General features: G+C 50.7%; 1 protein-coding gene across 1 annotated transcript in view; it reads left to right on the forward strand.

The window, feature by feature from the left end:
- Positions 1-9,480: 9,480 nt before the first annotated feature.
- LOC309547705 (RING finger protein 17-like) overlaps positions 9,481-27,849 on the forward strand; it is a 106,985-nt gene continuing 88,616 nt past the window's right edge. The window contains exon 1 of the mRNA XM_082247635.1: positions 9,481-9,616. Within this exon, the coding sequence (XP_082103761.1) occupies positions 9,530-9,616 (87 nt within the window). The 5' untranslated portion in view covers positions 9,481-9,529. The remainder of the gene's footprint in view (positions 9,617-27,849) is intronic.

The following is a 27,849-nucleotide window of genomic DNA, read 5'->3' on the forward strand; positions in this document are numbered from 1 at the left end:
GCAGTCCTCTTGATTAATAACACATTGGGTTATTCTGCCCTCTACAGGAGTAGGACACTAGACGGAAGGAAAACGTTCTGGCCACACCTTAGGGGCAGTCCCAGAGGGTATATCCTCCCTCTCTCTGCTACAGGAAGTCAGTTTTTTCTGTCTAGTTAGGAGTAAGGACCAAAGCTCCTTGCTGGGATCTTTGGTCCTGGCAGGATTTTTTAGAAAAACTTTTTATTAGGCAGCTTTTTTCTCCAGTTGTTCCTGTGAGATCTTCAAGCAAGTACGCTGAAACTGGGCGACGGGCTGGATGTTGAGATCCAGTGGTCACCCCAGTCAGCCTGCGAGCGCGTGCAGGCCCTAGCTCCGCGCTGGGTCGGCCGCGACATAGTCCCACTGGACGGGGACTGACCCTGCGAGTTAAACGTCTCGCCTGGACGCCGACGACCAGTTGGAAACTGAGTCACGGCGTCCGTATTGGTCGACAGCCCCCCCACCTCGGTGGAGAGGGGTTCTGTCAGGAGTTGGCGCCCGCCTGTTCCGGTATGGTGAGTAAAATGTTCCCCCTCTCCCCCTGTCGGGTTTGTTGGTGGATGCGGGCCCCTCTCTGGGATGGTCGGACGCTCATGTTTCTGGGTCCCCCCTCTATCCTATAACAGGTGTCACAGATCCCCCAATTGAGTGTGATTTTGTGAATGAGAAACCAGGAGGCTTGGTTTGGGAGCTGACTATCTAAAGTCACTGTATGGGTGAGCACTGTTAAGGGACCATGACTGAAGTCAGTGGGGCATTACTGTGATGATGGCCATGTATAAGGATGATGGCATCCTACCTCATTAGGTTGCAATACAGGCCGATGCCTGTGCCTGGACTACCGTCATCCGCAGGCCGCCATCCTCCCACAGGCCGTACACCTCCCGCAGGCCGCTGCTATCTTGCCACAAGCCGCTGCCATCCTCCACAGGCCGCCGCCATTTTCCCGCAGGTCGCGCGGGGCCGCCATCTTGGCGTAGCCTCGTGTCTCCAGCATGGGGGCGGCCATGTTTGAGATGACCAAACACCTCGAGGAGTAATTGGGAGGCGCCGGAAGGCGTGTAAAGGGGCGGAGCCGCCTCCTTGGCCCGGGAAAGCAAGCCAAAGACTTCCTGTCTGTAACAGACAGTGCTGTAGGTTGATAGAAACTTCTTTGCATCAGGTGGATGAGCCTTGGGGTCTCTCTCTCTCTCTCTGTGGGGTCCAAGCAGGTAACACTGAGGGGCGCTATTGCGCTGGGGGGATTACAAAAAAAAAAAAGTTTTTTTCTTTGCAATTATTTTTTTGTTTGCTGGCAAGTGTCTTGTATAATCATGGACCCTGCCACACATGTATCCCCACCTGATCCCCTCGAGGTGGCCGCAGGATCCTCCAGTACCCCACTTGGATTGATGCATTATCAGCAGTTTTGGAGTCTTTGGTATTCCTGGGGGAGGTGGCCTGTCAGGGACGGTGGTCAAGAAAGCGACCTCCGTCTACCACTATTTCATCTGATACTTCAGAGACGGATTCTGAGCTGGTCACTGCAGCTGCAGGTCCCTCTTCTGGGATGGCGAAGGATTGTCCTTCACCCAAATGGGGTAGTCTGAAACGTACCCCTGCTATTTCCAAACGCATGGCTAGGCGCTATCCGTTTGAGGAGTCCCTCCTTAAAAGATGGACGGTACCACCAGTGGTGGACTCACCGATTTCCAGATAAAGCCACTGTTATCCCGTTGGAGGACGCTCCGTCCTTTAGGGATCCGGTGGATCGAAGAGTGGAAGCGGAATCCCGCTTCATTTTTTTCCCTGAGTGGCTATCTCCCCTTCAGGGGGATCGCCTGTTTGGGTGAGATTATAAAGGATCTCACTGGGGGCAAGAGCACGTTCTTGTCACAGACTGCTAAGGGTAAAGGACCTCGTAACAGACGAGGACCTTCCTTTTCTGCTCATAAAAGTTTTTTTCGTTCCGTTAGGGCGGGCGATGAGGCGAAGCCCTCCAAAGCCCCTTCAGGGGATTTCAAAGGGCGCTGGTCGGCTAAACAAAAGTCCGGCTCAGCCAAGCCGAAGATAAGACAGCCTGATGCGCCTCCACCCATCTCTGGGGTGGGGGGACGTTTTTCACCGGTTTCCAGATCCATGGCTTTCCTGAATCCCGGACAAAGGGGGTTCAGGAGGTCATACGGTCGGGATACAAGATCGAGTATTCGATCACTTCTACCGGTGCGATTCTTTCCTTCCAACATTCGTATGCTACAGGAAGCGGTAGTTCCCGTTCCTTGGATAGAACGTTTTTAGGGGTTCTATTCAAACCTATTCACAATGCCCAGGAAAGAGGGCAACGTGCGTACAAATTCTGGACTTGGGAAAGATGGAGTCCATCCGAACAGTGGTGGCCTCCCTGCATCAGGGGGATTTCCTGGCGTCCATAGACATTTAGGATGCCTATCTTCATATTCCCATCTTCGCAGGACATCAGCGATTTTCTTCGCTTTTCCCAAAGATCATCCCTGGTTCCCACCAGGAGACCTAACTATCTGGGCCTAATTTTGGATAAATCCTTGGCAAGAGTGTTTCTCCTTGCGGAGAAACTCCAGAAGGTTCAGTCAACGATTCGGATGTTGCTGTCCGTCAACTGGCTGGGACTGATGGTGGCCTCCTTAGAGGCAGTACCGTTTGCCCAGTCTCATACCTGAATTCCCCAAAGGGAGATTCTTTTCAGATGGAATCGGAATCCCGATTCTCTGGACAATCGGATCCGGTTGAGCGAGCGGACCAGGGAGTCTCTGGTCTGGTGGCTTTAGTCTCCAATGCTCTACCAGGGGAAGTCATTCCTTCCGATAGTATCCAGGTTACCGATAAATGTATCGGAACTGAGAGCGATCAGACTTTGTCTGATTTACTGGACCAAGCAGCTCCAGGGCAGCCCGGGTCGGATCTAATCGGACAATGCCACGGTCGTGGCTTATGTTAATCACCAAAGGGGCACCTAGAGTGTCCTAGTGGCCATCGAAATGACCAGCATCTTTCGTTGGACGGAACGGTTTGTTCCGGCTCTCTCCGCAGTATTCAATCCGGGGGTGGGAAATCGGCAGGCAGATTATCTCAGCCGTCAGATTCTGGATCAAGGGGTATGGCCTCTTCATCCAGAGGTATTTTCACTAGCTGTCCCTTCATTGGGGCACCCCGGATGTGGATCTGTTGGCGTCTCGGCTCAACAGGAAAGTGCGGAGGTTTGTAGCTCGCGCCCGCGATCCTCTAGCGGACGCAGCAGACGCGCTGATCGCCCCGTGGGGGCAGTATCAGCTACTGTATGCCTTCCATCCTCTCAAGTTACTGCGGGAACTTCTTCACAGGATAGAGGTGGAGGGAATTCCAGTTATCCTGGTAATTCCGGACTGGCCTCGTCGAGCCTGGTACGCCGACTTGGTGAGGCTAGTCGTGGACGCTCCTTGGAGACTTCCTCTCAGGGAGGATCTGCGGTCTCAGTGACCGATCTTCCATCTTGCTTTACAATCGCTGGCTTAATGGCTTGGCCATTGAGACTCAGGTACTGAAGGACAAGGGATTGTCAGCTTCAGTTATTCCTACATCTAATTAAAGCAAGGAAAGCGACTTCCAGCACATGGAAGTCTTATATTGCGTGGTGTGAATCTCTCGGATTTCCTCCACGTACTTATTCGGTGACCCGAATCTTGGCCTTTCGGCAACAGGGGGTTGAGCAGAAACTGTCCTTGAGCACTATCAAGGGTCAGGTTTCAGCCTTAGCAATCTTCTTTCAGTGTTGTCGGTTCTTCAGAAAACCTCCCTTTGAAGATATCAGGGAGATTCCCTTGCTTACGTTATCCCAGAAGGTGGCCTTCTTGGTGGCCATTACTTCTGCACGCAGGGTGTCAGAACTGGCCGCATTATCTTGTTGTTCCCCATATCTGGTGGTTCATAGGGATAAGGTGGTTCTTCGTCCGAATCCATCCTTCCTTCCTAAAGTGGTTTCAGAGTTTTATCTGAATAAGAATATTGTGTACCTTCCCTGTGTCCTAAGCCTAGCCATCCTTGGGAGTTTGCATACACTCCTTGGATGGGGTTCGGACAATCAGGGTACACTTGACTACTACGAACTCGTTTCGTAAAACGGATTCACTTTTTGTGATCACGGATGGCCCTAGAAAGGGGTTGCCTGTTTCTGCTGCGACCATCTCTAGATGGATCAGACGGACGGTGGTACAGGCTTATTCTATTAAGGGGCGGGATCCCCCGTTCCCTGTTAAGGCGCACTCTATTCGGGCGCTTAGTGTTTCCTGTGCCTTCCGCCATCAGGCGTCAGTGGTCCAGGTTTTCAAGGCGACTACTTGATCGTCGGTTCATACCTTTACAAAATTTTATAAAGTTGATGTGATGGCATCGTCGGATGCCTCTTTTGGCCGCAAAGTTCTGCAGGCCGCAATTTGAGGAGACCGTTGGTCTACCTCGAGGGTTTGTTGAGTTTTTTCACTTAGGTCTCATCTTTTTGCTCGATGAGTCCTTGATGCTTCTGGTTGGCTCCGGTTGGGCCTTCTGGATTTTGATTTCTGTTATCCCACCCCTCATTTGTGGCACTGCTTTGGGACGTCCCAATGTGTTATTAATCAAGAGGACTGCGTCTGTCAATGAGCGACAGAGAAAAATGGATTTTTGTAAAATCTTACCGTAAAATCCTTTTCTCTTAAGCTCATTGACAGACGCAGTACCCGCCCCTCTGTTTTTTGAGTTGGGTTGGGTTAAATTCTCTGACACTGCTTTGTGACATAACTGACTTCCTGTAGCAGAGAGAGGGAGGATATACCCTCTGGGACTGCCCCTAAGGTGTGGCCAGAACGTTTTCCTTCCGTCTAGTGTCCTACTCCTGTAGAGGGCAGTATAACCCAATGTGTTATTAATCAAGAGGACTGCGTCTGTCAATGAGCTTAAGAGAAAAGGATTTTACGGTAAGATTTTACAAAAATCCATTTTTGGTGCCGTGGTCGGGAAAAGCAAAGACCGGACAATCTGGACCTGCAGACAAGTAGGGGCACCATCAGCCGATTCTGGGGTGAGGGGGATGTCTTTCTTTCTGGAACCCTGGACCTCTTAGATCCAGGACAAAAGAGTTCACAAACTGATCCGATCTGGGTACAAGATCGAATTTCGGTCTCGAACCTTCGGACGGGTTCTTTCCCGTCCAATCTTCAACTATCCCCAGTACGGTTAAGGGACTTGCAAGGGGCAGTACACGATTTGCGGTCGCAAGGGGTGATTGTACTGGTTCCTTTTTAGGAACGTTTTCAAGGGTTTTATTCAAACCTCTTCACCGTGCCCAGGAAGGAAGGCAAGGTGCGTCCCATCCTTGATCTCAAGGCCCTTAACCGCTTTGTGCGGGTACAGAAGTTTCGGATGGAATAAAACCGCACTACACCAGGGAGATTTCTTAGCCTCCATAGATATCAAGGACGCATATCTACACATCCCTATTTACGCTGGACACCAGCGGTTTCTTCGCTTTGCGGTAGAGGAGCAGCATTATCAATTTGTGGCGTTACCCTTTGGTCTCGCCTCCGCTCCCAGGGTGTTTACCAAGGTTCTGGCTCCGGTGTTAGCATTGCTGTGCCAAAGGGGGATTGCGGTACTGGGATACCTGGATGATCTCCTGTTGAGATTGGACTCTTATTCGGTTTTGTTGGAGAATCTGGAGGTCACTGTCCGAACTTTGCAAGAGTTTGGTTGGAACATCAATTTCAAAAAATCCGCATTGACTCCGGTCCTGAGACTGGAGTACCTAGGCCTGACTCTGGATTCAGCCTTGGCAAGGGTTTTCCTCCCCTCGGACAAGCTACAAAAGTTGTAGGGGGGGGATTCAGTCGTTGTTGGACAACAAGCTGTCTTCCCTCAGAGTTTGCATGCAAGCTTTGGGTCTGATGGTGTCATCCTTCAAAGCGGTTCTGTTTGCTCAAGTTCATACAAGACCCTTGCAAAGGGAGATTCTAGTAAAGCGGAACAAGGATCCAAAGTCCTTGGACTCCTTGATTTGGTTGAGCCACAACACCAAGTCTGCTCTGTTGTGGTGGATGCAGTCTCCAGCACTATGCCACGGCAAGTCCTTCCTTCTGTTTTTCTGGACGGTTGTAACGCCAGATGCCAGCGTGACGGGCTGGGGCAGGGTGCCGGGGAATCTCTGTTCCCAGGGTAGCTGGACGGTGGAAGAGTCAAATTTTCCGATCAATGTTTTGGAATTCAGAGCGATCAAACTTTGTCTGAGTCATTGGACGACTCGCCTATTCAGTTGCCCGGTTTGGGTTAAATCGGACAACGCCACGGCTGTGGCTTACATCAATAACCAGGGGGGCACCAGGAGTTTCCTGGTGGCCAGGAGGTGGCCGCGATTCTGAGTTGGGCAGAAAGATTTGTTTCAGCCCTCTCTGCTGTACACACCCCAGGTGTGAAAAACTGGCAGGCGGTTTACCTAAGTCGTCAGGTGTTGGATCAAGGGGAGTGGTCCTTACACCCTGAGGTGTTTCATCTACTGTGTGTTCGGTGGGGGACCCCTGAGGTCGATCCGTTTGCCTCCCGCCTCCACAAGAAGGTGCAGAGTTTCGTAATCAGGTCTCGAGATCCTCTGGCCGACGCCACAGACGCCCTGGTGTCTCCTTGGGATCAGTATTGTCTGATTTATGCATTTCCCCCGTTGAAACTTCTTCTGTGCAGGATAGAGGTGGAAAACATTCCGGTCATTCTGGTGGCTCCAGACTGGCCTCGTTGGTCTTGGTACGCAGAGCTCATAAGATTAGCCATTGGTATCCCTTGGAGGCTTTCTCTCAGGGAAGATCTGTTGTCTCAAGGTCTGATTTTCTATCCCGCTTTACAGTCGCTGGCTTTAACTGCATGGTGTTGAGAGATAGGGGTCTCTCTGTTATATCCACTCTCTTGAAGGCTAGGAAGTTGACTTTTCGAAAGGTCTATCATCGCACATGAAAATCAGACATTTCATTGTGCGAATCGCTGAAAGTGCACCCTCGCTTTTTTTCTATAGCCAGGGTTTTGGCTTTTCTACAGAAAGGGGTTGAACAGCAGTTAGCCTTGAGTACTATCAAAGGACAAGTTTTGGCTTTGGCTATCTATTTTCAACGCCCATTAGCCACGCACGCCCTTATCCGGACGTTTATTCAAGGTGTGCGCCATTTGGCACCTTCGCGGCAATCCCCGTTACAGCCATGGGATCTCAATTTGTGTCTGTTCTTCAAAAGCCCATTTTTGAGACAATTCGGGAGATTTTGCGGCTTGCTTTGTCTCCGAAGGTTGCCTTCTTGGTGGCGATCACTTCTGTCCGCAGAGTATCTGAATTGGTGGCGTTGTCTTGCCACTCACCTTATCTGGTGGTTCACAGAGAAGGTGGTACTTCAACATAATCAGGCGTTCCTTCCTAAGGTGGTTTCTGATTTTCATTTAAATGAAGACATTGTACTGCCTTCCTTTTGCCCTAAACCTCAGCATCCTAAGGAGTAAGAGCGCTGAGTGCCTCCTGGGCTTTTCGCCATCAGGTGTCGGTGCTACAAGTTTGCAAGGCGGCAACTTGGTTGTCTGTACATACCTTTACAAAATTCTACAAGGTAGATGTGCTGGCATCGGCAGGTACTTCTTTTGGCTGCAAGGTTTTGCAGTTTAAGAGAGAACACCCTTTTGTTTTTGGTTTCTCTTTGAGGGTTTGTTGTTTCGGGGGAGCTCCTGTTTCTGATTGAGCTCTGTTTTACCTGGTTGGCTACGTTTGGCCATTGGGGCATTCAGATTTTTTGTTCCTGTCTTTTTCCCACCCATACTGCTTTGGGACATCCCTATAGTCTGTTTAAGCAGAGCTGCGTCTGTCGAATGATGGAGAAAACTGGATTTTTGTAAGAACTTACCATAAAATCCTTTTCTCTAAAGACAGACGCAGCACCCACCCCTCTACCTTTGAGTTATGGGGTCTTCTTCTGTCACTGCTTGCAACACAACTGTTTGAGTATAGCAGAGCCTGAGGGGGGTTATACCTGGTGGGACAGCTCCTATAGCGGTGGACAAGCTTTTTTCCACCTAGTGCCTGTCCCTAGTGGGAGGAGCATAACCCTATAGTCTATGATTAGGCAGAGCTGTGTCTGTCAATGAACTTCAGAGAAAAGGATTTTACGGTAAGTTCGTACAAAAATCTGTTTTTGTTATTTTTCTATTTTTATTTTTTTCAGAATTGTCGCTCTTTTTTTTGTTTATAGTGCAAAAAAATGGAAATCGTGGAGGTGATCAAATACCACCAAAATAAAGCTCTATTTGTGGGGAAAAAAAAGAACATCAATTTTATTTTGATACAGCGTCGGACGACCGCTCAATTGTCAGTTAAAATAAAGCAGTGCAGAATCGCAAAAAATGGCCTGGTCATTAGGGGAAAATCTTCCGGTCCAGAAGTGGTTAAATCTCTTCAAACTTCTAGTAAAGCAGTCTGATATTGGTAGTATGGACACAGTGCTTTTCACATTATAAAAACATGAAGCGTTTGTGTCGTGTTGCATTGTTGCGCTTCAAAATAAAGCTTCGGGTGGAGTTTGGAAGGAGTTGAAGCATTTTGTCTCCAAATTTTGGCACCATAAACACAGCGGCATGTGTTTGCAGCGCATTAGGCCTTGTTCACAACATCCAAAAAATAAAACCTTGGCATCTGGAGTGCATTTTTAACATGCCTTTATAGTTTGTTAAATATAGGTCAGGCGTTTAGGAAACGTTTTTAGCACACATCAAACTCAACGAACATCTCTCATTAACGCCATAGGTATGTTTGTTAAGCGTCTGCATTTTGAGCAAGTAGGAACAAGGCCTAACTGCTTATAAATTGTTAGCTGGAGTTTGGCTTCAATTTCTCTTTTCAAAGAGTAGCACAATCCAGCAGTGGACACAGACAGGCTTTTGCCTCCATACTTGCCTCTATGCTGCATCATCTGTGTGATGCCGCAGCTGTCCCACATCAGCTCTTAAGAACAAGAATTGAGCGAATTACATGGCCGCTAATTACTAAATTCTCTCTCTGTTCTAAGTGGAGAGCAGTAAGTGTCCCGCTCTCACTGGAGTGCTGGGATGGAGAGGGGGAGGCTGCAACTGGCTCCATCTCTCAGCCATATGCTGAGAGGCAGAGTTAGCTGTCAAACAGGCAGTCGTGTGGATTCCAACAATATTGTTGGGATCCTTCGAGACCCTGGAGCTGCTCTCCCTCATCGGCTGTTGCAGGCAAAAGCCTGCTCTTAGTTGACTATGGGTTACAGGAAAACAGGAGTAAGTGTAGTCCTGTGACCCACTAGAGAATTATGGTAAAAAAAAAAAAACCTTTTGCCTGCCTTCTCATATAAGGGTGATGTAGCAGTGATTAAAAAACTTGTACCCTTTTCCAAGTAATTTGGTTTTACAGAAGATTACAGTTTGACCATTTATTTTCAACCTTTGTAAAACCTCTTTGTGCATATGTTTTTAGGAACTGCTGTATAGTAACTCGGTTACCCCAATGCTATGTCAGTATTCGCTGTTGCCATTGCCTTCTTCAAAAGGGATCTTCAAAGTCAAAGTGACTCATATAGAAACACCAGATCGGGTAAGTTGCGCCTCATATTACCCAACTACACCATGTTTAAGGTGTAAAGTAGTAAATGTAAGTGGGTATGTATTCTGAAAACAAACTTTTAACTTGGGTTTATAGCGGACCTAAACAAATGTAGCATGGGCAATACTGGATGATGCAGAAAGTGGCACTGATTTCACCACATTCCCTACATCAGTGTGTAGTGTGCTGTGTTCTGGGTCATTGTGCTTTCCACTCTTTTCTTAGGGTGTTTTCACACTTGGTGAGATTGCCTGGTCCGAACCCGAGTTCGATTGCTCCCCCTGCCCCTGATGAACTGTGTTCACATTTGATTTTTGTATTCAAACCACGGTACACTTGTGTCATCAAGCTGCAGCCGGCGTGTAATCATGTTGCTTGGCAACCGCTGTAAACGAGAAGGTCCCAAAATGGATAGAATTGCTTGCTTTGGTACGATTGCGTTCTCATCAGAAGCGAACCGTACTGGAGTTCACATGAACCGTACCCCAGACCACCCTTTTTAAGTGGACTCGGGTATGGTTCGCGGGTGCGCACCCGAGTTCAAAGACAGTGTTCACATTATCAAAAAGAACCGAATTCTGACGTCAATCGAACCCGGGTGCGCACCAAAAGTGCTAGTGTGAAAACGCCCTTTTCTCTTACGTCCTCCGACAGTCGCCGCCTCTTCATATTCGTCACAATGGGGTATTAGACTTTGCTCCGAAGGAGTAGCTAGGCAACAGAATATGTTAACATTAAAGTTTTTAACACATCCCACCCTCAAGGGGTGGTCCCCTCAGTCAATACCCTCCTACTTCCTGCAACCATATCTCAGTTTCAATGTCTAGCTTGTCAGGAGTAGCTGGTTCTCTCTGTGCTGGGGCTTTGTGCCCCAGCCTCTTTCTTCTTTTTTGATTTTTGTTTGAGTTTTTTCTCTACCTTTACTTAGCTGTTCTTTTTGTCAGCATTTGTTAGTTCTTCTGACGAAGAGGATCATGCGGGCTGGGTCTCGGGCTGATCCCCCTGGTCGCAGGTCGTGGGTCAGTGGCTTCCCAGCCTGCCATCGAGCGTTCAGCCAGGTAACGCTCCTGGCACAGTGAACGACCCATCCCTGTTCGGTGCAGGGATGATTGGTGAGGTGGCTACCTCACTGGACGCTGTGCGGTTTCTTAACCCCCATTTTGTGCGTCTTGTATGCGACTCTCCCTGCCTCATGTGCAGCGGCTTGTTCGCCTGTGCGGGTCCCCCACACCATTGAGAGTTAAGTGTATCTATGTGGGGACCTGTCTGTCTGGGGGGGTGTCAGTCTGGGACTGTGTAACCTGCCTCTGTTCACACTGTTTGTCCCCCTATCACTCTGCTGCATGCTGCGGGCTGCAATGGGGGGGGCGGGGGCAGCTGTGTGACACTGTCTGTGTCAGCCTTGTTCAGTGTGAGAAGCTGTGTGCTGTGGGGCATGTTTGGGCACAATACAGCGATAGCTGCGGCGATCTGCAATGTTTTTTTATATGGATGGTGTTATGTGCATTACTGTACTGTAGGAGCGGCGGTTTTGGCGCCAAACGGCGCCGTTTTGCCTGCACTCGCTCCGGCCGCATGTTCTACATGCATGGCGGCCATTTTCTTGTAGCCTCCCATAGGCTTTAATAGAGCGCCCTGGTCTCATCACTTCCTCTTCTCCTGGGTACACCGATCGAGGCAGCAGCAGCGGCGAGGGTCTCCTCAGGTTTTATCCTTCTGTTCTTGCTATATCCATTGCCTGTGTCAGTTTATTGTCCCTGTGGGGGTCTCATTGTGCTTGTGTGTGGTGCGGTGGGCTGCGCTCGCCGCGCTTGTTAAAGGGGCAGTTAACCCTTTATTCTCCGGCATATCATATTGGGGCAATGGATTCTCAGGAGGGCAAATTTCCTACCACCTTGGTGGAAAGCCAGGGGACCGCTGTTTCCCCCCCAGGGGGGGATTTGGCCACTATTGTGGCCGGCCTTGCTGCTCAAGTGCAGATGCTGGTGGCTGCTCAATCTACTAAAAGACCCAGAGTTTCTATTTCCTCTGATTCTGAGGGTGAAGGTGATGGGGCTGTTATGGCGGGGGTCTCCTTATCGGGGTCCCGCTCCTCCCTGGATCTAGTGGGGTCCGAGGTGGAGGCAGAGGTTGAGGGGGTTGATAATTCTCCCCCTGGCTCGCCTGAAGAGCTTGCAATCATGTATGTATTGATTGCTTCCATAAAACAAACGCTGCGTTTGCAGGATGAAGTGTGTCCCCCCGCTGCCTTGGCGGCTTATGGGACGCAGAGAAAACGCAGGACGCCGCAGGTTTTTCCCTGCAATGATGATTTTCAGCGCGCTGTTAAGGAACAATGGCGCAATTTACGCAAACCTTTTGCTGTGCCAAGTAGGTTCAAGCTGCGTCATCCTTTTTCGCCTTCCACTGATGAACGGTGGTGTGTACCACCCCCGGTGGATCACGCAATTGCGGTTTTGAACAAATCCACTGCGATTCCTGCAGAGGATTCCCCGGTGTTCCGTGATGCCACGGATAGAAGAATGGAGTCTCTTGCCCGTCATACTTATTCTGTTACGGGTTCTATGCTTAAAGCTCTGTTTGCCTCTCTCATGGCGGCCCAGGCTGTCGCAAGTTGGACGCAGATGCTTAGGCGCGTCCTAGTGGCCGATTCGGCCTCGCCGGCGACCCTGGATATGGTGGATCAAATCCACCAGGGTGTCATGTATCTGTGTGATGCGGACTTGGACTTAGTCCCGTTGGCTGCACGTGTACACAGCGTGGCGGTGTTGTCTCGCCGCCTGGTTTGGTTGAAGTGTTGGTCGGTGGACCAATCTTCACGTAAGACCTTAGCCAATCTGCCTTATGATGGGTCTCGCCTTTTTGGGGAGTCCTTGGATGTGTTGATTAAGGGGATCACCGGAGGTAAGAGCACTCTCTTGCCCCATTTCCCAAAATCTAAGGGGGCTTCTGGGAAGAAGCATGCTAATTTTCGGCCCCCTCAGGGGTCCTTTCGTGCCTTTCGGTCGCACTACAAGGGCAAACCGTTCAAGGGACAAGGCTCTCAAAAGAAGCCCTGGTCTGGTAAACAGAAGTCCGGTCAGTCCGGACCCGCTGCCCATAACAGTGCGGCCTGAAGGGGCGCCCTCACCCAGTTTTGGGGTGGGGGGACGCTTGCTCGGTTTTCTTCAACCCTGGTTGGCCCGCATGCGGGACAGGTGGGTTCAGGAGATCGTTCGATCTGGTTACAAGATCGAGTTTCTCTCTCGGCTGGAGAGCAGATTTTTTCCCTCAAATCTTCAACTGTCTCCAGAGCGTTTACGGGACCTGCACCTGGCGGTGCGAGACCTGAGGGCTCAGGGAGTGGTGGTTCCGGTGCCTCATCGGGACAGATTTCGGGGGTTTTATTCCAATCTGTTCACCGTGCCCAGGAAGGAGGGCAAGGTTCGTCCAATTCTGGACTTGAAGGCTCTAAACCGCTCTGTGCGGGTTCGCAAGTTCCGCATGGAATCCCTGCGGTCGGTGGTGGCTGCCCTGGTTCCAGGGGAATTCATGGCCTCCATCGATTTGAAGGATGCGTATCTTCACATCCCCATTTTCGAGGGTCACCAGAGGTACCTTCGATTCGCCATTGCGGAGGATCACTACCAGTTCGTGGCGTTACCTTTTGGTCTCGCCTCGGCTCCGCGGGTTTTCACCAAGGTGCTTGCACCGGTTCTGGCATTATTGAGAGCCCAGGGCATCTCTGTCCTGGGGTATCTGGACGACATTCTGGTTCGGTCTGCGACCACCCAGGGTCTGGAGAAGGACCTGTCTGTCACGATGCAAACTCTGCAGGAGTTTGGTTGGACGATAAATTTTCCAAAGTCGACACTGAGTCCGTCGGTTCGTCTTCCCTACCTGGGAATGATCCTGGACTCGGTGCAGGCGAAGGTCTTCCTGCCGGAAGGCAAACTCAGAACTCTTCAGGAGGAAGTCAGGTCCCTCAGGGACTTTCCGCACTCGTCTCTGCGGACGTGCATGAGACGTCTGGGATTGATGGTCTCGGCCTTCGAGGCGATTCCCTTCGCCCAGTTTCACACGCGGGGTCTCCAAGCGGAGATCCTGTCCAGGTGGGACGGGCGACCTCAATCTCTGGATCTTCAAATCTCGTTGGGCCATCGCACCAGAAGGGACCTTCTGTGGTGGCTCCAGTCCCCGATGGTGTCGGGGGGCAAGTCTTTTCGTCCTATCTCGTGGACGGTGATCACCACGGATGCCAGCCTGTCGGGCTGGGGTGGTGTTCTGGGCGTTCTGTCCGCCCAGGGAACTTGGTCGGAGGGGGAGTCCTCCCTTCCGATCAACATTCTGGAATTGCGTGCGATAAATCTCTGTCTTCATCGTTGGACGGACCGGCTGCAGGGCTGCCCGGTTCGGGTGCAGACGGACAATGCCACGGTGGTGGCCTACATCAACCACCAAGGGGGCACCAGGAGTGCCCGAGCGGCTCGAGAAGTGGCCGACATTCTGTCCTGGGCCGAGACTCATGTCCGGCGATAACGGCGGTTCACATTCCGGGGGTGGAGAACTGGCAGGCGGACTATCTGAGTCGCCAGACCCTGGATCAGGGGGAATGGTCTCTCCACCCAGCTGTCTTCCGGATGTTGTGCGCGAAGTGGGGTCTTCCAGATGTGGACCTGTTCGCGTCTCGTCTCAACAACAAGGTGAGAAGGTTCGTGGCAAGGACGCGCGACCCTCGGGCAGACGCGTCGGACGCGTTAGTGACCCCGTGGCATCAGTACAAGCTGATGTACGCGTTTCCACCGATTCAGTTGCTGTCCAGGTTCCTTCGCAGGTTACACTCGGAACGCAGCACGGTGATTCTTGTGGCGCCAGGTTGGTCACGCCGGTCCTGGTACGCAGACCTCGTGAATCTGGCGGTCGACGCCCCGTGGCGTCTGCCTCTTCGAGATGATCTCCTGTCTCAAGGGCCGATATACCATCCTGCTTTACAGTCGCTGGCTTTGACGGCCTTGCTGTTGAGACCGAGGTCCTGAAGGAGAGGGGTCTCTCCCCTGAGGTCGTTCATACCTTGATCAACGCGAGGAAGTCTTCCTCGGGGAAGGTTTACTACCGTACTTGGAAGGCCTATTTTGCCTGGTGTGAGGCCAGGGGGTTTTCACCCCGCATGTACTCGGTTTCCCGAGTGTTGTCCTTCCTTCAAACAGGTGTCGATCAGCGTTTGGCGCTGGCTACGATAAAGGGTCAGGTGTCTGCGCTGGCCGTTCTTTTTCAACGTCCCGTGGCTTCCAACTCCTTGGTTGGCACTTTTGTTCAGGGAGTGCGGCATCTGGTTCCTCCTAGGAGGGATCCTCTGCCCCCTTGGGACTTGAATCTCGTTCTATCTGTGTTACAACGTGCTCCTTTTGAACAGATCAGGGAGATCTCGTTGTCTATGTTGTCCAAAAAGGTCACCTTTTTGGTTGCGATCACTTCGGCTCGCAGAGTGTCGGTGCTGGCGGCTTTGTCCTGCAAGTCTCCGTATCTGGTTATTCACTTGGATAAGGTGGTCTTGCGACCTAATCCTTCTTTTCTTCCGAAGCGAGTTTCGGAATTCCATCTCAATGAGGATATTGTCTTGCCTTCGCTGTGCGCGAAGCCTAAACATCCGAAAGAGGTGAGACTACATTCTTTGGATGTTGTTCGGGCGATAAGGGTTTACCTTAAATCGACTGAGTTTTTTCGAAAGACGGATTCCTTGTTTGTTCTTCCAGAGGGTCCTCGGAAGGGCATGGCGGCGTCGGCCTCTACCATCGCCAAATGGATCAGGCAGACCATTGAACAGGCCTATGCTTTGCAGGGGAAGGTTCCCCCTGTGCCTGTGAAGGCGCAATCTACTAGATCTCTGAGTACGTCTTGGGCCTGTCGTCATGGGGCTTCTGTAGCCCTGGTGGGTAAGGCGGCGACCTGGTCGACCGTGCACACTTTCACAAAATTCTACAAGGCGGATGTTCAGGCATCGGCGGATGCTTCCTTTGGCCGCAAGGTTCTTAGTGCGGCAGTTCCCTAGGGTCCCTTGTTGGGACCTCTGGCTGTTGGGATAAGTTTTTATCCCCTGGTTCTTTGTTTTTTCCTGGGTTGTTGCTCCTGTTGAGCAAGTTTTTTTCCTGTTGCCCAGCTGGTTTCCTTCCTTTGGTGAGGTTCCTTTCCTTGATGCGGAGACTGCGTTGCCTTACGGCGCGGATGCGTTTCCCACCCCTCATGTTTGCACTGCTTTGGGACGTCCCCATTGTGACGAATATGAAGAGGCGGCGACTGTCGGAGGACGTAAGAGAAAACTGAATTTTTGTAAAATTTTACCTGTAAAATTCCTTTCTCTGAGTCCTCCGACAGTCGCCGCCCCCGCCCCTCTTTTGGGGTTTGGTTGTATACTCTACTGCTATTCCACTGAAACTGAGATATGGTTGCAGGAAGTAGGAGGGTATTGACTGAGGGGACCACCCCTTGAGGGTGGGATGTGTTAAAAGCTTTAATGTTAACATATTCTGTTGCCTAGCTACTCCTTCGGAGCAAAGTCTAATACCCCATTGTGACGAATATGAAGAGGCGGCGACTGTCGGAGGACTCAGAGAAAGGAATTTTACAGGTAAGATTTTACAAAAATTCCGTTATTCTTGTTTGAGTGATGCTGGGCTTCATTCAACTCAGAACATTGAGGACATATTGTGGGCAAAAACCGGTACTGTGGGGGGACCAACACAGCTGAAGCTGCTTTTTATTTAAACAACTGGGGGGAATTTTCAAAAATAGCCCTGAGCTGGGATTTCATTTATCATAACTCAAGATTTTGGATATGTTTTTTAATGTTTTTATGTTTTTTAATTATCTTTTTACTTTGTAAACAAGTTTCTAATGTACTGAGAGAAATTATATAGGGTGCAATTGCTGACCCCTTCTTTTGAAAATGATTGTTGCCTTGTTATGATGGTACAGGGGCTTCTATACTTGTGACTCTTTCATGCTGCTGTCCTCCAATTCTTAAAACAGGCATTTAGTGACTTTCACGTTTGTCAAATGGCTTTAATACTTTGAGCCACTGACCTTGAAAAAGCATGCAGCAAGTTATGGTAGAACTCCCATTGAACAGTTTTGTTTTGTCCTTCGGACACAGCTGATCACACATACAGGGTATGGGGCCAGTGAACCTGACCAAGTAGTGAGGAGGCAATAGATTGCTTCCTCAGCGCCTGCACTTTCCTTTTGGACGCTGAACAAGTGCTCCTTTCACTTGAATGGGTCAAAATCAGCAGGCACTACACCTGCCAAAAGTGACAGGCGGTAAAATTCCTGCTACGGCTGCAAAGCAATCACATCCATGGCATAGGTACACCCCAGACCACTGCATCTAACGGGGGGGGCAGTAAATCTACGGCTCAACCAGCGAGGTTTTATTGCCACCCAACCTCATGTGTGAAGAAGCCCTAATAGTGCCGCCAGTCAGTGTCCACAATGAATGGATAAGGGGGGGAAGTACCACGTTTCAGGGGAATTATGTATAATATTATGGCTCAGCAATAAGTGTGGATAAATAATAAATGTGATAAAATAACTTAAACATAGCAGATATAGTAGCCAAATATTCTTGATTATGTGTAGTTTTCCTCAATATAAATAAAAAAATATATATAAAAATGTATATATAATATATAAAGTGCTTTAAGGTGATTCTGTGCAAAAATATGTGTATCAAATTAAATCCTTCTATATATATCTCAGAATAATATAAAATTTTCCAAAATTAAAAAATATGCTAAAATTAATTAATAAAATAAATATGATAATATAATATTCTGATAATTGATATAATAAACTCAATAAAAGGTGCTTATGGTAATTTCTTATTGCAATCTTTACAAGCGATGTTAACAAATATTGATAAACGGTGCTTATGATATTAGCAAAACAATACTACACCGACCAGGATCAATGGATCAGCGCTCACTGCAATCACATAATGAAGGACTGTACATAATGTTCTTTATGGCACATAGTCATAAAATCCAAAAAACCTTTCCGCAGGTGTGCTTCAGTGAGGTGTCCTGGGTTGAAAGATGAGATGGTCTCTGTAGTATATGTGGGGAGAGAGTCCAATTATGTTGAGGTGCAAGACCGGCTGCTCCTAGAAGAGGTGAGGGATCCCTCCAGACATGCAGAATAAACAAAACAAGGGCGCCAGGTCAGAGTAGTGTTTAAATTAAGAACAAATTTATTGCAATGCACTTACATTTAAAAGAATCAACATCAGCATTCAGGTGAAAGGCATGGATCCCCAACGATAGGTGCCGAGGGGTGGTTGGAACGCAAGCACCCAGCCACAGGTGTGTTCACAGATCCAGGGATGGAGGATGGGGAGTGGATGATCCAGAGATCCCGAGGGAAGGGGATCTCGTTGTGCCTCCTCCACCTGGGGACATCCGCGGCGCATAGCCGCAAGCCGGATGCAGCGTCACAAGACACTGCCGGTTCCTCCACGGAAGCCGGCAGGAGACAGCTGAGACTGCGGAGAGGGCGGGCCGCAACGTCGTTTCAGAGGATCAACCTCCTTCGTCAGGCTGGCCCGCCCCTCCACTTGAGATGCTTTTATCACGCCACAGGGGAGTGACAGGAGTAGAATATTATCGCTAATTGGTACTACTAGGGAACTGCTATTGAGGGAAGGAAAAGGAGGTGTATGGACTTAAAAACAAGGAAGGCTAAGGGACTATAGGCAATATCGGAATGTGAAAATAATAATAAGGTGCACCTACAAAACAATGGTGTGTGCACCTCCGTGGACGAACCGGCAGTGCCTTGTGATGCTGCATCCGGCTTGCGGCTGTGCGCCGCGGATGTCCCCAGGAGGAGGAGGCACAACGAGATCCCCTTCCCTCGGGATCTCTGGATCATCCACTCCCCATTCTCCATCCCTGAATCTGTGAACACACCTGTGGCTGGGTGCTTGCGTTCCAACCACCCCACAGCACCTATCGTTGGGGATCCATGCCTTTCACCTGAATGCTGATGTTGATTCTTTTAAATGTAAGTGCATTGCAATAAATTTGTTCTTAATTTAAACACTACTCTGACCTGGCGCCCTTGTTTCGTTTATGGTGCTTATGATATAAAGTAATATTTGGTGATATTCGTGAAATAGAAAAGTGCTCCGTGCCAATTTATAAAGTGTCCCAATATTTCTCAATGCAAATAAATCAAATAAATAGATTAAATATCGATAAATAAAATAAACATAGAATCCATATATAGTGTTCAAGTGTCCAAATAACAAAAATCTTCTTCAGTGAATAAACACTGAAGAATGTTTTCTTCAGTCTCTGCAATGTTTTGATTGGGTTCAGAAGCGATCCGTCAAGTCCAGGCCAAAGGTTTTTGGCCTCGACCTGGTGATCGGTTCTGACCAATTGCAGAATGTCCTGTGCTTGTGTTATGCAAACACTGGCACAGGAAATTATGCAATCTTCTTTCCTGGAGCCCTTTTCGGTTGCAGCGTGAGAGAAGAGAACATCAACTGTGAGTACACAAGCACTACACTGACACCAGTACACATAGGCACACATTTAACCCTCCAGTAAACCCTTTAACTCCCTGTCACAGTGTACACTATATACATTATACAGATAATTTACTGATCACTGTATTAGTGTCACTTGTGACTTCAATTAGTGTAAGAGACAGTGGTAGAGGCAGTCCCAGATAGGTTTAGGGTATTCGCCATACATCCTCTAATAAAGATTCAACCCCCTGATCACCCCCAGTTAACCCCCTTCATTGCTGTGTCACTATTATAGTGTATAGATCTTTTTTCTGTTCGCTGTGTTACTGTCACAGGTGACATCAGTTAGCGTTAACGTTGGTTGGCGTCAATACAGGATAGCGTCAGATTTCCCGCAGCATATTTAGTAATTAATTATAACCCTTTGATTGACAGTGATGCACACACACTAAACACCTTCATAGCTAGTATAGTGTCTGAACAGATCGATATCTTTGATCTGATCAGAACTATTCTAGTGTCCCAATACACTTGCCAGCACCTGCGTTTAGCCCCTCTGCCCATCCCCCAAGAAGTGCAGTATCAGCAGATTACTGTCCCTTCCAAAACACAGCACACTAAACCGCAGCATTAGCAGAGTCCGGCCTGATCTCTGCTAGCACTAGCAGTTACATTTTTTGTAGCAGTTCAAAAAGTCTTTGACAACCAGGTGCTTTTTTTACCTGTAAATCACACCATGTACCTAAAAATTTATTGGCCAAAATGTCCAAACATAGGTACACTAGTGAAAAGGCCTGCACAATGCTGAGCATGAAAGATTAGAGTGATGGGGAAGTCTCACTGTCAGAGTCAGGCTCAGTATTCGAACCTGTAGGCAGCAGTGGCACCCTGACAGATAGCTCTGACGACAGAGTAGTGGTCCCTGCTAAGGTAAGGTGTACCCGACCCCATTCTTCTGTTGCTGAGGTGCAACAATCGCAGGGTTTTCGTATGCAGAAGAGTGTCGGTACTACTGCCGCTCAATTTCTGGTGAACTGGCAAGCACCAGCGGCCCAGTAAATCCTGGTCATAGTCAAACCAGCACTGCAGTAACACTTGGTGACGTGGTGAGTCCCATAAGTGCAGTTCAAGCTGGTGCAGTGGCTAGCACAAGTAGTGCCTCGCAGTCACCAACAGGGTTCGTACGGTCATGAAAATCCTGGAAAAGTCATGGGATTTTGACATGACACTTTCCAGGCCTTGAAAAGTTAAGGAAAATGAGTAAACCCCACTAAGTTTTGGAAAAGTCATGGGATTTTGTGCAACTATTTAATTTAGAAAATGTCTCCGGGCCCCCTGTATTCTGTGGGAGCGGGGGACAGTAAGTGGACTATTTCTCTTACGTCCTCCGACAGTCGCCGCCTCCTCTAAGTCATCACAATTGGGTATTGTCCACCTATCTGTAGGAATAGCTAGGCATATAGACTTAGTCAAAAGACAAAAGGCATTAGCATGTACACACCCACGGGGGCTGTCCCATCTGGTCAATACCCCCCCTGCATCACCACTCCCAACTCAGTTTTAATTTGCCTAGCATCAGGAATAGTTCAGGCTACCTTGTGCTGGGGCTTCGGTCTCAGCCTTCCTAAATCTTTTGATTTTCTTTTACAATGTCAGTTTTTTTCTCTCACTTTACTAGCTGTTTATTTTGTCAGCTTTAGGGTTAGTTTATTCTTCGGATGAAGATGGATCATGCGGTGCTGGGATTCGGACTGGCCGCCCTGGTTCTCCAGGGCACAGAGGGTCAGATGGACCCCCAGCCCGCCATCGAGCGTTCAGCTATGGTTCGCCCTGGCATTAAGAACGACCCATCCCTGTTTGATGCAGGGATGCAGCCGTGAGGTGGCTACTTCACGGGACTCGTCTGCGGTGCTGCAGGGTCATGTCCCTGGCTCACGGCACTCCGTCAGGAGAGGACAGAGGTTTATCCATGCATGGAGGCTCCCCACGCCATCAGGTACAGGTAAGTACTTTCTGTGTGGGGCCTCTACCTGGGGTGGCAGTCTGTGTTGCTGTGTGTCCCCATGTCTGTGCCTGTGTGACTCCCTGTGCAATCCCTGCAGGGTTCGCTTTGTGCAGATCTGTATGTTTTTGCTGGGGGTCCCTGTGTCACCTTAGGTGCATGTTTGGGGGTACAGACTTGAGTGTTGTGCGGCGACCGCTGCGGGGGCATGTTCGCGCGGTCCGCCATGTTTTTTACTGCACATGGATATGGCCCCTCTGGGGCGAGTATTCAGATCGTTTTGGCGCCCTCCGCCGCCATTTTGTGGGCTGTAGAACGATGGTTTCGGCCGCATGTCGGCGGCCATCTTGGTGTAGCCTCCAATGCATTTCCTATGGGCAGCCATTTTCCCTGAGGTCTGGCTTATAGCCAGCCCCTCCCAGCAGCATTTCCTTTTCCTCTCAGGCAGCAAGGACACAGGCAGCAACGATCTGCGGGCTCTGCAGTGTATCTATCTGTCTTCTTCTGTATACTGCTTCTGTCTCAGTTTTCTTTCTCCTTGGGGGTCTTCATAGCTGTGACAGTAGCGGTGGGCTGCGCACTCCGCAGCGCTATTTAAAGGGACAGTACACTATTTTTTTGCACTGTACTTTTTCTTGTCTTGAGCCATGGATTCTCAGGAAAGCAAGTTTCCTCCAACTTTAGTGGGGGGCCCCAGTTCTCCTGTGACTCCGCTGCGACCTGATCTGGCTGCTGTGGTTGCGACTTTAGTGGCAAATATGGAAATGCTGATGTCTGAACGGGCTGCGAGAAAACGGCCCAGGCTGTCTCTCTCTTCTGATTCGGATAGGGATATGGCTGCTGCTGCGAGCGTGCCCTTTTCAGGGTCCCGCTCATCCCTGGACCCCCCAGGGTCTCAGGGGGAGGTTGAAATTGAGGGTGTTGACACGTCCTCCCCAGGGTCACCTGAAGAACGGGCGACCATGGATGAGTTAATTGTTTCTGTGAAGGAAACCTTGCATTTAGAGGATGAGCCCAATCCTCCGGGCGTTGTGTCCTCTTTTGGGACGCACAGGACCCGCAAGTCTGCGCAGGTTTTTCCCTGCCCAGCTGAATTTCATTACACTGTTAATGAAATGTGGCGCACGTTAAAACGTCCATTCGTGGTGCCTAGTCGGTTCAAATTGCTTTTATCCTTTTGCGCCGGCTACGGAACCTCGATGCTGTGTGCCTCCACAGGTAGATAACACTGTGGCCGTGCTGAACAAGGCTACCTTGGTTCCTACTGAGGATACTCCGGTTTTCCGGGATCCCACGGACCGGCGGTTGGAGTCTCTAGCCCGCCATTCCTATACGGTGGCGGGTTCGTTGCTCAAACCCGTTTTCGCGTCCGTTATGGTGGCTCAGGCGGTAGCTGATTGGATCAAGGTGCTTCGTAGCAACCTAGTGTCTGATGACTTGCCGCCTGCCCGACTGGAAATGGTGGACCAGATCCACCAAGGAGTCATGTATTTGTGTGATGCAGCCTTAAATGAGGCCCCCTTGGTGGCTCGCCTCTCGAGTGTCGCGGTGCTTAACCGGCGACTGATATGGCTGAAGAGCTGGTCGGCCGACCAGTCCTCACGGAAAACAGTTGCTGATTTTCCCTATGCTGGCTCTCGCCTTTTTGGCGAGGCGTTGGATACCCTGGTGAAAGGTGTCACGGGGGTAGAGAACTATGCTGCCCCCCCAGAATCCGAAGAACAAGTCTTTCCGAGGCAAGCGGGGTTCTGCGCCTAGATCCAATCAGTGGTCCTTTCGTGCCTTTCGGAACCAATCCAAGGGCAAGCCCTTCAAGGCCCAGAGCAACCAGTAGAAGCCCTGGGCGGGTAAGAAGAAGGCCGGCAATGCCGGCTCGGCGGGACAATCCGCCTCTGCCTGAAGGGGCGCCCTCACCCATTTCAGGGGTGGGGGGACGTTTGCGCGGTTTCCTCCAACCTTGGCTGCTCCGGATATCGGACAGGTGGGTCCAGGAAATCGTTCGATCAGGATACAAGATCGAATTCCTTTCCAGGCCGGCGGACAGATTCTTTCCCTCCAATCTCCATCTGCTTCCGGGGCGTCTGCAGGATTTGCATCGGGCGGTGCAGGACCTGCTTGCTCAGGGAGTGATTGTCCGGGTGCCTCATCGGGACAGGTTTCGGGGGTTTTATTCAAATCCGTTCACTGTGCCCAGGAAGGAGGGCAAAGTGCGTCCTATTCTGGACCTGAAAGCGCTGAACCGCTTTGTGCGTGTTCGAAAGTTTTGAATGGAGTCTCTCCGTTTGGTTGTGGCCTCCTTGAGTCCGGGAGAATTCCTGGCTTCGATAGATCTGAAGGATGCGTACCTGCACATCCCCATTTTCGAGGGTCATCAGCGGTACCTCCGGTTTGCTATCGCAGAGGACCACTACCAGTTTGTGGCGTTACCTTTCGGTCTCGCTTCGGCACCAAGGGTGTTTACCAAGGTGTTGGCACCGGTCCTGGGCCTGCTACGGGCCCAGGGCATTGCGGTCCTGGGGTACCTGGACGATCTGCTTCTGAGATCGAGGGCCAGCCAGGACCTTGTGCGCAATCTGTCCATCACGGTACAGACGCTCCAGGAGTTCGGATGGACCATCAACGTTCAGAAATCAGCGTTGTCTCCGTCGCTTCGCCTTCCCTACCTGGGAATGGTTCTGGATTCTGCTCAGGCAAAGGTGTTCTTGCCGAAGGACAAGCTTCGGACTTTGCGGGACGAACTCCGGTCCCTCAGGGACAATCCGTCCTCGTCACTCAGGACCTGCATGCGGGGCCTGGGGTTGCTGGTGTCGGCCTTCGAGGCGATTCCCTTTGCCCAGTTCCACACGCGGGCTCTCCAGACGGAGATCCTGGCCAGGTGGGACAGACTTCCTCAGTCCTTGGATCTGGATGTCTCCTTGAGTCGCAAGACCAGATTGGCTCTTCTGTGGTGGATCCAGTCCCCGGCGGTGGCGGAAGGCAAGTCCTTCCGCCCGGTGGTGTGGATAGTGGTTACCACGGACGCCAGCCTGTCGGGCTGGGGTGGAGTCCTGGGCAACCTGTCTGCCCAGGGCACTTGGTCGGAGGAGGAATCCTCCCTCCCGATAAATGTGCTGGAACTAAGAGCAATAAAACTCTGTCTCTTCCAGTGGTCGGACCGTCTCCAGGGCCTGCCTGTTCGCGTACAGACGGACCATGCTACCGCGGTGGCTTACATCAACCACCAGGGGGGCACCAGGAGTGCTGGAGCGGCCCGGGAGGTGACCGATATTCTGTCGTGGGCCGAGACTCATGTCCCGGCGATCTTGGCAGTTCACGTTCCGGGTGTGAAAAATTGGCAGGCCGACTATCTGAGCCGCCAGACCCTGGACCAGGGAGAATGGTCCCTACACCCGGAGGTCTTTCAGATGCTGTGTGCGAGGTGGGGATCCCCAGACGTGGATCTGTTCGCATCCCGGCTAAATCGAAAAGTGGGAAGGTTCGTGGCAAGAACGCGCGATCCGTTGGCGGACGCCTCGGATGCGTTGGTGGCCCCTTGGCATCAGTATCGTCTGATGTACCCCTTTCCTCCGATTCAGTTACTATCCCGGTTCCTTCGCAGATTGGCCTCGGAACCACACATGGTGAGTCTGGTGGCACCGGACTGGCCACGCCGGTCCTGGTACGCCGATGTTTTTCACCTGGCAGTGGCTCCTTCGTGGCGCCTGCCTCTGCGGGAAGATCTCCTGCCTCAAGGTCCGATCTTCCATCCTTCTTTACAGTCGCTGGCTTTAACGGCCTGGCTATTGAGACCCAGGTCTTGAAGGACAAGGGTCTATCCTCTGAGGTTATCCCTACCATGATCAAGGCTAGGAAATCCTCCTCTGGTAAGATCTATTACCGTACCTGAAAAGCCTATTTCACCTGGTGTGAGTCCAGGGGGTTCTCCCCTCGTTCTTACTCGGTGTCGAGAATCTTGGCTTTCCTCCAGTCTGGAGTGGATCAGCGCCTGGCGCTGGCCACGATAAAGGGCCAGGTGTCCGCACTGGCTGTCCTTTTCCAACGCCCTGTGGCGTCTCATTCCTTGGTGCGCACCTTCGTTCAAGGTGTGCGACATTTGGCTCCTCCCAGGAAGGAGCCCTTACCTCCGTGGGACTTGAACTTGGTTCTGTCCGCGTTGCAGCGTGCTCCCTTTGAAAATATCAGGGAGATATCGTTGCCTCTGCTGTCGAAGAAGGTTGCTTTTCTGGTGGCGATCACTTTGGCTCGCCGGGTGTCGGAGCTGGCGGCGTTGTCTTGCCGCTCCCCTTATTTGATTATTCACAGGGATAAGGTGGTTTTGCGACCACGCCCATCCTTCCTTCTTAAGGTGATCTCTGATTATCACCTTAATGAGGACATTGTCCTGCCTTCGCTTTGTACGAAGCCTAAACATTCAAAGGAGATTGCCTTGCATTCCTTGGATGTTGTCAAGGCGATCAGGGTTTACCTGTCGTCTACGGAGTCCTTTCGGAAGACGGATTCCCTCTTCGTCCTTCCTGAGGGACCTCGGAAGGGCATGGCTGTGTCCGCAGCGACTATTGCCAAATGGATCAGACAGACCATTGAACAGGCTTACGCCTTGAAGGAACGGGTTCCGCCCTTCCCTGTTAAGGCGCACTCTACCAGGTCTTTGAGTACTTCCTGGGCCTATTGGCATCGGGCCTCGGTGGCCCAGGTGTGCAAGGCGGTGACCTGGTCGTCGGTGCACACTTTTTCCAAGTTCTACAAAGTAGACGTTCTGGCATCAGCTGATGCTTCTTTTGGCCGCAAAGTTCTCAGTGCGGCTGTGCCATGATGGACCCTTGATTTTTTTCTCTGGGTCCCTGGCTGTTGGCATTTGCTTTCCTGGGCTGTTGCTCCTGTTGAGCATTGTTTTTTTCTGTTGCCCAGTTGGTTCTTACGGTGCATGTAAGATTCCTTTCTCTGATGTGGGTACTGCGTTGCCTTTTCTACGGTTGCGTCTCCCACCCCTCATGTCTATACTGCTTCGGGACATCCCAATTGTGATGACTTAGAGGAGGCGGCGACTGTCGGAGGACGTAAGAGAAAACTGAATTTTTGTAAAATCTTACCTGTAAAATTCCTTTCTCTGAGTCCTCCGACATTCGCCGCCCCCGCCCCTCTTTTTGGGGTTCTAATTACCTACTGCTATGCTACCAAACTGAGTTGGGAGTGGTGATGCAGGGGGGGTATTGACCAGATGGGACAGCCCCCGTGGGTGTGTACATGCTAATGCCTTTTGTCTTTTGACTAAGTCTATATGCCTAGCTATTCCTACGGATAGGTGGACAATACCCAATTGTGATGACTTAGAGGAGGCAGCGACTGTCGGAGGACTCAGAGAAAGGAATTTTACAGGTAAGATTTTACAAAAATTCAGTTTTTCTCTGTTTCGGGTTTAGGCAGATTAATAACCTGCAGCGTGCTGCACAGCTGAAGCCTGGTCACTGGCCTCTTTAATATAAATAGACCGTGACAGGTTAGGAACTCTGCGGCGGATTGATCCGCCTGAAACCAAGAAATAGTGCACTTACTGTCCCCGCTCCCAGGGGCGTACCAGCCGGGAGGGGGGGCGCACACTGCCTCTCCGCACTGGGGGGATGTCAGGCCGCTGTCCGCTGTGCCGCCCGCATCGCCACACTGGGGGTTGTCAGGCCGGTGTCCGCCGGGCCGCCCGCATCTCCGTGTGAAGAAGGCTGCTGCAGCGGTAGGAATAAGGTCAGTGAGAGTGTCTGAGCAGCCTTGTTTTGTGTGCTGGATAGGAGGGGGGGCAGCTGCATAGAGATGAATTGAACTTTCCATATTCCTCCTGCTGTCGCTGAATGCTTGTTACTCCTCCTCTCAGCGGCTGCAGGAGGAATATGGAGAGTTAAATTCATCTATATGCAGCTGCCCCATCCCCCTCCTATACAACTTCATTTGCTGGCCCCCCTCAGTTCTCTTTAGCCCCCCCCCCCTCAGTGCTAATAACCCCTGCAGTGCTATTAACCCCCCCAGTGCTCTTTAGCCCCCCCCCCCCCCCCCCTGCTCTTAGCCCCGCCGGTGCTCTTCAGCTCCCCACAGTGCTTTTCATCTCCGCCCCATGCTCTCTGGCTCCCCCAGTGCTCTCCACCCCCCCTGTGCTCCCTGGCTCCCCCCTCTGTGATTTCCAGTTGCTCCCAGACAGTGCTCTCCAGTTCCCTCCCCCCCCCCCCCCCCCCCTATGACTTCTGCCTGTCTGACCATTCTTTGGATTACGTTTGGATACCGCTTTGCCCGATCTGTTGCCGGCCTGATCTCTGACTACGTTTTTGCCTGAATCCTCAGCACTCAAACTCCAATTCGGACTTTACCTAACAGGTACCTAACATAAAAAACGGGCCATAATGTCAGTGGACCCTGCTGAGATTTTTAAGGCGCTTACGCATCAGGGACAATTGATTGGAGCTCATGAACAGCATATTTCTTCTCTGGATGCTAAGCTAGATGAACTTTGTGCTATGCTAAAATCCTGTTTGCCTGGCTCCTATGTATCTGTCCAGACTCCTGCTCCAATCCAACCCACCTCTTCTGTGCTCCTCAAACTTCCCTTACCTGAAAAGTTTGGTGGTGACACCGAGGACTGCAGAGGTTTTAACCGAGGACTGCAGAGGTTTTTTAAACGTTTGTTGTTTGCACTTCCGCAACAACCCTGGGGCTTTCAGTACTTCTTCTGCC

The sequence above is a fragment of the Pelophylax lessonae genome (genome assembly GCF_965119305.1).
Source record: "Pelophylax lessonae genome assembly, chromosome: 2".
Lineage (NCBI taxonomy): Eukaryota > Metazoa > Chordata > Amphibia > Anura > Ranidae > Pelophylax > Pelophylax lessonae.